Here is a 12,674-nt window from a genome sequence, read left to right on the forward strand (position 1 = left end):
ACTTGGCAGTTGTGCAAGCTGGATGCCCAAGTCTCTTTTCAGCCATAGTTCACATCTTAGCCACGCGAGGTATTAGTTCAGTGCATTTTAAACAGCTGGGCTGCAAAATGGAGGACTGTTCAAAAAAATTTTAAAAAGCCCCAAACCTTCTGTCACTGTTTCCATTATACACTCACTTTCTTACAGTTTCATAACTTGGCTGCTGCAACTTGTGGCTGAAGTCACCCTGGACACTTTAGCAAGTGACACCCCTCGTAAACCCTGAAAATAAGCAGGTTGGCTTCCTTTGCTTGGGCATTTGGATCTGATATAAAAACCATATGTGTGACCATGTTCCAGCTAAGCCAAGTGAAGTACGGCTGTGTTCAGTATGAATTTTCTTGCTTTTGGAAGTCTGAGGCTTCATCTCACTTGCAGTGGGAGTTGAGTCCTCGCTCCTACCGGGGCATGTGCCTCTCCCCATTCCCAATGGTCTCCCAATTTACTGTGCCTGATGACCGACCTCAACCGCACCACCCAGCTGGGCACGCACTCAGACTGCTGCCACAACATCGAGCTGTGATCCCTGCCATACATTTCTCCATCCCTCCCCGTTGCTGCCTGCCCCCACTCATCATATTAAGTCAAAAGGAGACCTGAGACCCTGTCTCTCCCTCCACTCTGTAGAGCATGCAGAGTGCTTTTCACTACTGCACGAGGAGGAGGCACATAAAGTATCCAGGCAAAAAAGCCAGCAAGAACTCCGGTAGGCCTGAAAGTAATGCACAAAATTGTGAAAAAAAGAAGGGAGTCTGTGTCCAGTTGCAAAACGTATCTCGGCTTACATATCTTGGCTTACTCTCCTTCTCTACTGTGAGTCCATACATACCAATACAGGTTGACCGAGGGATAAATGAGAAGAGGTAAACAAACACCAAACACTGCAGAAAGGAATCCCAGGTAGAGAAGGTCTCAGAGAAAACCACTGACGTGAAGGTGCCATCACTGAACTTGACCTGCATTATTTAGACATGAGGCTGCAGAGAACGAAAGACCAAGCAGGCTCAGAACAAAGGCAGCCTCTTCCCTGTTCCAACAGTGACCAGACACCTCAAAGCACTAAGGCCTTCCATCTCCTGAACAGGAAATCTGATTAAAATCCAAACTTTATGGCATAGCCTGTCCATGGTTCTCTGGGTACTGGCAGGAAGGAGGCAGAGCAGGGGACAAACTCTCTCACCATTCAAAACCAGTCTTAGGTTTTGCAGAGCATTTCAGGTTCCTGTAGAGTAAAACTGAATGCCTCTCCTGGAGAAGCACCGAGCTGTGGTGTGAGACCAAACTGCATCCAGCGATGCAAGAGGGGGACGCAGGAGCTGCCCTGGAAGCAGCAGTGATGGGGAAACACAGGCTGCATGCCCTGACGTGGCAGCTCCTGATGCAAGCTGCTTCCTGGCATACACCAACTACTTTGTATGAACAAGAACCAACGAATTACTGAAAAAGTTATCAAATATCAGTAATAACACATTGCGTGTGAGGGATTGCATACTTTGCTTAAGCAGCGACATTTATAACATAAATATTTATTTACAGTTGTGTATGTGCTTGGGAGGGAGTGGGTGCTCAGGCAGTTACTATTTTTGAGGTCTCCAGAAACTGCTTACTGGGGTGGAGCAATAAAAGACTAGGTCTCCTGGCAGTTATTCTGTTCCTCGTGGCTGCAAATAGAGGGTAACTACTTTGGTCTCTTGCTATTTGGCCCCACATACAGTTCCTCAAGAATTAAAAAATGCATGGGAACATGCATTTCATTAATGCAATTAAAAAATGCAGAAGCACCAGCGCAAAGTTTTTTAGATTCTTTGGAAATCCAAAGGCAGGACACCAGTATAACACAGTACGCATTGCAGGAGATTCCTACATCTACCACGCCTCACTGCAGCGTTTACTTACCCAACTGCATAAGTACATCTTGAAACTGGTAATTGCTCAATTAATATCCTTTTCTTTTACTCTTTATTATCTGCTCTTTTACCAAAGACAGCTTGAGTACATTTGTAGCCACAAAGTAATCAACAGAAGAAACTCAGCTCTGTAACTATGGCATCTACAAACAACAGCCAGCTGATAATTAATCCATACCTATTCAGAAAATTACCTCTGATTACTCAAAATATTTTATTGCAAAACCTTCAATCTAGAACATTTCGTTTACTGACGCAAATAGAAATACAGCAATGAACTGAATCTGAGCATTTAGCTGAGCAGAGCTTCTTCTGGCTGTTTGATACTGCACCTGCTGCTTGCTGGTAGACATTAGCGATTGGTTTGGCAGAAAAAGTTAATACACGAGGTTTAAAAAGTGTGTAAGAGGCGGAGGGAGGGAGGCAGGGGGCAAGGCTGATAAGGGGTTCTTTTGCAAAGAAGACTACTCAGCAGCAAAGGAGTAAGTTTAGTAAGAGGGGAACTATCCACTAAAGATGTGGTTTTGCATGGCTTACTGTAGCACAGCTTCTATGCCTTGAGGTGGGTGGAAGATACTCACATCCCCTTCCCCTTCCCCCGCCTTTTAACATAAAAAAAGAAGTTCTCTGCCAGCCTAGGCCTATTCTGAGTCACTCCTGCAAAAATTCCCACCTAAATCCTGGAGATTTTCAATACCTTCAGAGTACGTGAACAGTTTCGTAGCGGGAGGCGTAAGAGGGAGCCCTGATGCTCTGTGACCTGGGTAAAGGTGGAGGTTAAACCCTGGCAAAGGCGGTGCTCCCCAGGAAACAGTTTGCCTGAACCGTGCAAGTTTTCCGGATTTCTACAGGACTTGCGGCTCACACTGGGATGAGCTGGAGCCGTTCAGGCTGCGTTAGCGAGAAGCCCAGCACAGTGGACGCCCAGCTCGGAGTGCGGTGGCTGCTTCCAGCCACCCCACGTGCACGCAGCCAGCTCCTGGCTGCACGCTGCCCGTGCTCCCCGTGCCAGCGCCTGGGACGCTGCAGCACAGATCACACAGTTAATCCAGCTGGAAAGGCATTTTTATTTCTTTCCACAAGTTCAGCTTGCAGCCACGCCGCCCCCCTCATCTGGCTCCCCTTCCTTGGGCCTGATCCAGCATGCAGCCAACCATGTGCTCAGCCATCAAGTTAACAGAAAATTCCCCCTCCAAAAGTGAAGGCTAACCAGGAGTTTGTAGTTATCTCTCTACCGAGAGCGTCCAGTTTCGTGCACATGAACAGGCACTCCCAGCGGTACGGCTGGGTGGGCAAGGTCTTCACTGGGATGGCTGAAACCCAGGTCTAAGTCTCTGCTGTCATGGCTTTTTAATACTCACAAGAAGTCAAAAACGCGAAACTATTTTCCCCCAGATGACCCAACATTAGGATAATGTGGCCTGAGATACGTAGAGCGAGAGCTTAACCTTATGTTTTTCAAATCTCTGCTGCACGTTAAGTTTACCAGTCGCTCCTGGTTTGTACAACAGTCCTTCTGGAATCATGTCCTGATGCAAAAAACATCTCCCAAAGAAACATTTTCTGAAAATGGTAAGAATTGCAATTCGATTGTAAACTTGCCCTCTCAGAGCTGCATTTTCCACTAATTTTTTAAGTTAACTGATGAGCTCTGCTGGAAAAACTTAATCATCAGTGTGGCATCACGTTCAGAATACTCTGCAGATTGTCAAGGTCCTCTCCAAGGTCTGTAGCACCCCATAGTCTTTGCCTAAGTGGAAAATAGAGCTGCGTTTGTCTAGTTGAAAATAAGGATGGCAAAGTACAAAGCACCACTACACTAGCCTAGAGAAAAAAAGCTAAAATTTGCTTTGCAGTTTATCTTCAAGCAGCAGCACTGGCAGTCAAGACACCCTATTTGTGAAACAACGATGGCATAGGAGCTCCGAAGCAGCAGCAGCGAGCTCCAGAGGTAAAAAAATCAGCAAACGCTAGATCTGTTATTCTACAGCTGCTCTTCACCCCGTGTCCATACCAAGGGATGGTGGATGAAATTTCTTTGGCTGAAAGCATGGTCATCCACCATGACGTGCTGCTTCTTTCCCTTACCTCCCGTGCCAACCCCAGGGGCTCTTCTGCACGAGCATGTGGATGCCCAGCATGCTCAGGATTAAGTGGGCGCTGTTGAGACTTAAAATTGTGTTACCTAAATACATAGGTCACAAACCTGGTACCTAAGGTCCCTATAAATCATTCAAGATAAGTTACATAAATACCTGTGCCCCGTAGATCCCCTCCCTAAAAAGCGTGCCTTGCTCTACAGTCTTGGGAGCTCCAGAGCACCGAGCTGACACCATTCCCCACCTGCCTTCAGCACGTGTTATCAGGTTTATTCAGCCAACGTTTCCAAGGGCTGTGACAGTCTCAGGGGGTGACGGTGTGTCTGGAGGCCACCAAGGGCTTCTAAGGAGTTGAGCTCACTTGCACAGAGCCAAAACCTGGCTCCATAGGAGGAAAGGCGACAGCATCTGTATGGGACAGGCGTTAGTTAACCACTGACGTGCATCAGTGGTGCAATCCCTATGCCAGAAAATACTCGCAAATCAAAGACTTGACTGACAGACAAAAACAAGTCTCCTGAGGCCCTTCAGTTTTAACGGCGGATTCACGAATGCGCAGTTCATGAGCGCAGGTGAGCGGTACCCCTGAGGTGAGCATATTCTCAGGGTTACTGACCACCAGCAGAAACCCAGCAGCAGATGAAGAGGGGAACCTGTTGGACACAGAAAGCCACAAATCCCAGCGCCAACCAAAGGGAACAGCAGACCCACCAAGCAAAACCCACCCCAGCGAGCGCACAGCCAGCGCGGTGAAGGCAAAGGGTGCGATGGCCGGGCCACCACCACAGCCCAGCGAGTCTCCATCCACTCTCAGCACTGCAGAGCTATGAAGGAAGGTGGCCTGTTCCTTGGCTTTCTCTCCAGAGCCAGGCTGCGGTTAAACTCAACGTCCAGGCTCTCCGCTTACTCCCTTTGATGAGAGGAAAGCTGGTGGTGGTGGAGGAGAAGAGGCGGCAGGGTCAGCAGCGGCAGGAGCAGGGTGGCTGCAGTGCAATGCTCAGCAGGGAGGTCAGTGCAAGCGACGGGGCAGCCGCACCTCCATCTCCTTTGTCCCTCTGCATTTTTTAATAAACCGGGATCTTAATAAAGTGAAGAGCAAAGAAGGAGACAGCAGGTGGCAGGAGTTAGCTGTAGCTGGCTCTGCCAAGCAGCTCAGGGGCACTTGCTTTGGACCCGTGGAAAGATGCGATTGTAACACGGTAACGAACAGAGGAAATACGCAATGGCAAGCCAGGAGAAATCACGCTCAACTGTAAAATGCAATGAGGTTTCATGAGTCATTCTGCAAAACAAAGAAAATGAATAAAAGCAACCCCCATCTGTCCAAATTCTGCAGTTTTACAGTGATGACAATTTCTCTACATTAAAAACTACTGCAGTCCTTTATCACAGGGGGAAGTCCAACCAAGCCTCTGCAGGCCAAGGGATCCCTGCTGCGGGACTCCCCGTCGCCCTTCAGCCGTCCTTGCCCTCACCCAGTGACGGGGCCAGCTCCCTGCCGCGTGCATGAGGACCTGTTCCCATCAAACCAGTCCTAAATCTATCCTAAACCAGCCCTGCTCCTTCTCACAGCACAGCATGACCCTCACATGAAAACGCGGCAGCTGCCAAGGTGTCCCGACAGAAGATGCTGCCTCCAACTTCTTCAACAATTCAGGCTTTCGAGCTCTTTGATCTACCTCTGCGAGGGGGTCTTGGCACAAAACTTTTTGGTGGGGTAGCAGTAAGGAAGAGGCAGCGTTGGGAACACATTGTCCCTGGATTAGCATTGCCTGCCAGCAGTCTTGGAATGTGGTAAGATTTGGCATAAAACCTGAGAAATAGGATTGTGCCGTGATTTTGATATAATTCAGAGTCATTTGAATAATCATTGCAAGTCAAATGGTTACCATGAGAGCTACACAGCCCCACAGTTTGTTTCTAGATCTGCAATATAAACCACAAAGATAGACACATTTAAGTCTATCAAACCAGGCAGGCTTGTGTATTTTTTGTTTATGTTACGAATTTACACTTTTCCTGAGGATGACAGCACTGACTCTACGAGAGGGCTTACCATCTGCTTTGCCTTCCCAGACTCATTCCTTGAGGGCATTAGTCCTGATCTTCTAACTGCAGTACCTTCTTTACTATGGTACCAAATATGTTTCCAAAATAAAGTATTTCAGGAAGTTTGGGCAGACTCTGCTAATGATAAAGATCCTCTCATAATCATTAGAGCCCTGTTTCTCACCAAGACATTCAGCTGGATTATTAACACCATTAGCAATGAAAAATGCTGTTTCTTACACCTTCAGATCTGTACAGGCACAACTGCTTCTCACTGCTATCTAATTTTGTGCACCTGTTTCCCATTATCAGAACAGCTTGCTGTTTTTTCTAAATAATCTTTCACGCGGAAGAGTCTGTGAAACCATCAGCACTTAATGAAACAGGATCGGACATGCAGCGGGCATGCCGGAGCTGAGGACACCGACAGCCGATGCGGATGCCCTAGCACCGGCACAAGGCTCCATGAGGCTGACCACTCTCCACGCCGTGGGTATTAGTCCTTTATTTCCCCTCCTGAGCGTCTCCCACCAAGGGGAAAATCTTGTTGCACTCAGGGGCCTCTCAAAAGTGTCTGAATCCCTCTGTCAGGTTTGTCCCTTGTGGCTCCTAACTCTTGTTTATCTCCAGAGCCTGAATGCCCGTGCCTTCTGAAATACAGCCACCGAACAACTTGCAGTCACTCCCCCCCCAGCACCGTGTATCACAGCTGCCTGGCACAGAAAACCCAGCAGCACTTACTTAAGTGTTTATAATGTAAACTGTCATCTGCTGCTAAACATGTTATTAAGCCTCTGCATGTATCACAAAGCAAAAATATATGTTTATTTGACTTTGTTATCTCTGAATACAGAAGTTCACTCTTCCTAGCAGCTCTCTTCTTCAATGGGTACAACAGAGGCAGAATAACCAGAGCCCCCTGCCGCGGCCCGCGGCCTGTCTGCTGTCGCAGAGGATGGGGCCAGGAATTCACTTGCCTTGTGTTTACAAACTGCTTTGAATTGCAGTTTGCCCGATTCCACCACCCGGAGCCCAACGCAGACCCAAGAGCTGGTGGCGTTTCCTTTGCAATCCCGGTCCCTCTTCAGTGTAGCACAAAGATAAAAATGAATATACGCAGCCAGAGAGCCCTTACAGCTTTCCAGCATAACTCGTCAGCAGTATCCTAGCGAGGCTCATGGTTTGTACGGCAGCAAACGTGAGTTCAGCTACCAGCTCAGCACGAGCACTGCTGGGTTTTAAGGGATGTTACAAAGCGCTCATTTAGTTTTTTAAAGCCCTATTCACTACAAAGAAGCCATTGTGCTACTCGCTTGTTCGGTGTCTGCAGCAATTACTGCCTGAAACTCCCAGCATCTTGCACATCAGGTCCCTGAGCTGTTATTTCTCCCCATGGCCATTCACTCACCGGCACTGGTGAAAGCCACCGCGCTGCCGAGTCACCGTGCATGCCGAAGGACGGCACACAGTGCTGCGCCGAGCTGGCTGCAGCCTCACACTGTGCCCAAACAGTCACCAGGAGATGGTTGGAAAAGTACAGGAAAGAGGTAAAAATGAGTTTGGATTTTCTTCTAGCACGGAGGGTTCCAAAAATCTAATCCTTTTCATGTTTACTACAGATAAGTAGCTTGACGTTATCCTGTAACAAGCTAACATCGCGTGGTTATTTAAGTCCCCCAAAGAAGAAATCCTGAATTCTGTAAACCAGTTGTTATTTTTCTGAATGTACATCCTGGGCTATTTCATCATCTTACTATGGTTCACTGCCATTAATCTCTGGAAAATGCAAGGCATAGTCAAACACAGCAGACACCCTCCCTATTTTCACTTCCAGAGCTTGTAAATGCAGACGGGTGTGAGCGTGATCACTTTTAGCACAGCCAGCAATGCCGCTTCCTAAGGGCTTTTTCCTCCTGAAAATATTCTAGCTAGCAACCGACAGAGCAGCTGCTTTTCTTCCCTACTGCTGCTGCCCAAGCCGAGGTATTAACGAGGTCTCACCCTCCCTGTGCAGCACTTCCACAGCTCTTCTCCTCACCTTGCGGGTGTTTCTGCCCAGCACCCTCCACCCTGCTCACAGCTCATCAGGACCAATTCTGCTCCGGCACACGGGCTGTGCTTTTGGCGTGCTGAAGGACCTGTCCGGTTCTCCCCAAAGGGACAATTGCCACCTTTTCCCTGCTGGAAAGGTGCTGGACAGGCAGTTGCACGCCCGTGGCTGGCGGTACAGGTGGCACGGCGACAGCACGGTGCTCTTCAGCAGACACTCGCCGGATTTTGGCATCACCTGCTCTGCGAAACGGTGCTGTTCTGCGGCACAGATGTTTACAATCAAGTTATGGGACAGTATTTATCCCAGTCTGGCCTGGCTGTTATGCTCTGTTCAGTGTCAGTTCAGCTTTTGCAGCTGCATCTAAGCATCGTAAGTAACATTTTACAGACACTTTTTGCCAATAGGCAGGACAGGGGTGGTGGCTCCTGTGGAGGAGGCTGCCCACGGCGGCCTGCCTGGTGTGATGGGGACCCCGGCACAGGGCTGCAGCTGAGCCTGGTGCCTTCTGGTGGGGCTCCAGGACACCTTACAGCATTTCTGCCTACGGCCAAGCCCCGCTCCCTCCGCAGAACCAGCTTGGGGTGGGTAATTCCACCCAGCAAGTGGGTACATGGGGTCCAGTCTCGCCTTTTCCCCACCAGGGTATTACTGGTAACAAAAGGGGAATTACAGTCATATATTGCATGTTTTATTAATGCCTCTGAAAGTATCTCCTATACCTATTAAGCGTAACCCGCTCTTAACACTCTTCCCAAAGCATATCGTGCACTAATGGCAAACGCAAGCCAGCCGCACAAGTCTCAAGGGTCCCGTACAGCAAACAACCTCTGCTTCCAGTACATAGGAAAGTGTTGCCGTATCTGTACGGAACTGGAGCATCAGAAGACTGCCGGCCAAAGTCATGGTTTATTTCATCCTGACCTTAAAAAGAGGATTGCCTGGCAGGACTCCAAAAGGCACTTTTGCCTTTTCAAACAGGCCAGCAAGCTCACAACGAGCCACTTTGCTCTGCCGTAACTCCGTCCGGCTGCAACAGGCTGCACAAAGGCATCAGCTACAAATCAAATAGTTGTTCTGCTGTCAAACAGACTGGAGACAGGAATAAAATGACAGTAATTTTTAACAAGTTACAGAGACCACAGATTTTTCCATTTTACCTGGCTATTCTGAACTGGGAGGACAGACAGCCTTTGAGTCAGAAGTTTTACAGGTTTTCTGCACTCATGTTTGAAACTACCCTCAGCCCAGCTACAACACCCAGAAGTCCAACAGTGGATGTGTGGAAAGGTGCTGCACTGAGAAATGCACCAAGCCTTTTCACTTGATTCATAAAATAATTATTTGATCTGTTTTTTGGATTTATCTCCATAATTGGTATCTGTTCCCTGCCAGCAAAAAGACAATGAAATGTCCTAAGATGGTATTCAGATTATTAATCCTTTGGAGACTCGACCCTCACAAAAATAATTAATCCAGCTGGGCACATTTCAGCGAAATTTTACTTGCTTCACATCTTTCAAATGTCTGTACTCTTCATCTTTTATATCAATAGGAAAAGACACTGTACATAGCAAATGGCAAAGTATACTGACATGATTTCAAGGGCAATCTTTTTTATAGCTCTTATTGATCATTTCAGGTCCAGCAGAAGCTTAATGCAAAAGTTGCCTCCTCCAAATCACGAGCATCTGCCAACTGGTACTATTTGAGGACAAAATATTAAGGATGGAAAAACCTGGCCCTTTGGCAGAAAGTCTCATGTTTACTCTAAGTGGTTTGGCGCATGTACGGAACGGATGGTCGGAAACAGCACCCTCTTCCAGGGTACCGCAATAACGAACGATACCAGTACCCTGTGGCTAATACAGCTTCAACTGAATATTTGCTATAAGTACTTCACTGGCAATCACGGTATTTGTCGTCACTGAAGGTAAGCAAATGCAGAGAAATGGCTCACAGGTACGATTTTAAATTGGAGCTCCTTACTCGTTCTGGTCAACCACAGCCGCAGCCATCACTGCGCTTCTCGCTGCTCGTTTGGTTTATTGCCATTAACATGTCAGGGTCTTGATGGTAAGGCCAGAGGGGCTCAGCTCGTTCATCCTGCCGAAACGCCCGCTGAGGGATGATGCCCTGCTTCCATACGTGTACCGGGGGCAAAGGCCAGCAGAGGAGATGAGATCTTCAAGCTAAAGGACAATGCTGGCACAAGAACAAGTGGGCGTAAAACGGACAGGAATTAATTGAGGCTGGAAATCAGAGGAAAAATTTTTGCCTCGAGAGCAGACAGATCACTGAACAGCTTTCCTGTAGGAGTGATGGGGGTAAACACCAACTTGATGTTGTTACTGGTGGGATTAATAGCATAATTGACTACAACATTGCGGGACGGAGCCTCATCCCCCAACTGGCACTCGGGCTTTGCCCCTGACGGACATGGGAGGGAACCCGGGTCCCGGCTCACTCGAAGGCAGTCGATTCCTACGATGCCCACGTTTCCCCGTCGGCGTCTGTGAGTCACCACGGATGAGCCGTATCCCACTGAACATCCATCCATTCTCTAGAAGCACGCTTATTTGGGGGGATGTCACAGGGACGAGCTGCCAGGTTTGGGGTCTCCTTGCCCCCCTCCTGCCTCCCCAGTGCCGCACAGGGAAGGCAGAAAGCCACCTACCGAAGCCCTTCTCTCTTGCGCTAAGCCGAAGCCCGGCCAGCACAGCAGGCACAAGCGAGACACAAGCAAGGGGCTGGTGACAAAAGCACGTTGCACCATCCCAAATGAGACACCTCCGGCATCGCCTCTGCCACCGACGCCATTACCGTAGCTCTAGATAACCCCCATAGCACAGCACGCGCCCAGGCAGAGGCAGTAAATACAAAGCGTGCCATCTGCTGACGTGCACAATACAGTATTTCCATACATTTGCATTTTTACTAACGACAGCGAGCTGGAAGGGACACCCGAGTGCAGCCTCGGCAGTGACCAGCAGTGACATGCTCTGCCTGCCCGCACTCCCTCCCTTCCCCCTCAGGCTGTTTGAAAACGAAAGGGAGAAAAAGACGGTGAATTTAAAACACAGGTTTTTATTTTCTGCTACTAAATCACATGCTCTGAAATGAGCTTAAATAATTCTGGGCAGCAAACTCAATCTAGCAGAAGGAAAACCTTCTACGACATGGAGAGAAGACAGAAATGGTGGGCAGGAAGAGCGAAAAAGACAGAAATGGTGGGCAGCAAGAGCAAAACCTCCTATAGGAGTGACTATGGGCCCAAAAAGCCAGGCAGGGTGAAAGTTTTGCAGCATATTTCATGTAGTGTATGCCAAATGGTGAGCTCATACAGTAAAAACAAGGCCCCAGATTTTCCAGGTGTGGCGGAGCTCAGGATGTTGGGCCTTGCAGGCCTGCCAGTTATTGACCGCAGAACACTTTCGGAAGGAGGCAAACGTTATTACCCATTACATATGATATCCATTATCTGTTTGGTTTGGTTTTTTTTTTCCTTTAACCTTTCTAGCATCCTTACAGCTTGGTTCTCCATCCAAAACAAGTCTTCCAAACCGGTGTGTGTGTGAGATGAGGCCAGCCCCTCTGTGGGTGCCCAGATTGACGTGGTTCTCATCCCAGTTCTCCCACTCTCACCGAGACGGCGCAGGAATCTCTGCTCCCTTCCTGGCTCCCACCGCGCAGCTGAAACTCCCGGCTTGCCGCTTCCTCTACACGCAGTTTCACAACCATCTTGTGACTCCTCTACAGCATGTCTGTGCTTGCAACAGTCTGCGTCTTCTTATTGCCAAATTATCTCCTTGCTCAAGACCTACCTCAGATCATCGTCTTGCCACGAAGCCCTTCAGAAAAGCTCCTGCCAGCCTCCTGCATGGCCTCCTCACGCGCTGCATCTTAACCAACTCCTCTGTGCTGCGTTCCTAAAAACCTCTTGGGAAGGATTTATTTCTCTGATGTGAAAGCAGATAGTGCACTGTTGGCACCCAAAATATCATTTAATAACACTGTTATTTTCTCTAGACCTGCAAATCTTCCCAAGACCTGCTTCAGGGCTCATTTTGATCTTCCTTAATTAGTGATCCCTTAGAAGCTCTGTTTCATGTTGAAAATCACTTGCTGGAATCACTATTTTGGAGTCACTTACTACAAATCATAAAGCTGCACTGTTCAAAAGAAATAGAGACGTGGGAGCACAGAGCAAAATACATTGCAGCCCCAAACTATGAATTATATTAAATGCAGCTCTAAGTCATCAAGTCCAGTAATAGCAAACAATGCAGCAATACAGCCCACAAACACTTGGAGGTTAGGAAGAAATATTAGCAGAGTACTTGCTACAATTGATTACCATTTAATAACGCAGAAGGTGAAGTTTTCAGTGTGAATAAGCATAAATGTATAGGCACGGCACAAAATCATTACACCTGATTGCAGTTTAAGACTAACGTCATCGTAGTAAAACTTCCATTCCTGAGCTAATAGGATTTAGACATCCTGAGTATTTTATTGTATTGATAAAGG

The 12,674-nt window shown here is 48.0% G+C and overlaps 1 protein-coding gene across 4 annotated transcripts in view; it reads right to left on the reverse strand.

The window, feature by feature from the left end:
* PDE4B (phosphodiesterase 4B) overlaps positions 1–12,674 on the reverse strand; it is a 194,105-nt gene that overhangs the window by 62,106 nt on the left and 119,325 nt on the right. The window contains exon 1 of one of the 4 annotated variants that reach the window (XM_049807420.1): positions 10,134–10,177. The exons of the other annotated variants lie outside the window; for them this stretch is intronic. Coding sequence (XP_049663377.1) covers positions 10,134–10,162 — 29 coding nt within the window. The 5' untranslated portion in view covers positions 10,163–10,177. Of the gene's footprint in view, positions 1–10,133; positions 10,178–12,674 lie in introns of those variants that run through there. 4 annotated transcript variants of the gene reach the window in all.

The sequence above is a fragment of the Accipiter gentilis genome, chromosome 8 (genome assembly GCF_929443795.1).
Source record: "Accipiter gentilis chromosome 8, bAccGen1.1, whole genome shotgun sequence".
Classification (NCBI taxonomy): domain Eukaryota; kingdom Metazoa; phylum Chordata; class Aves; order Accipitriformes; family Accipitridae; genus Astur; species Astur gentilis.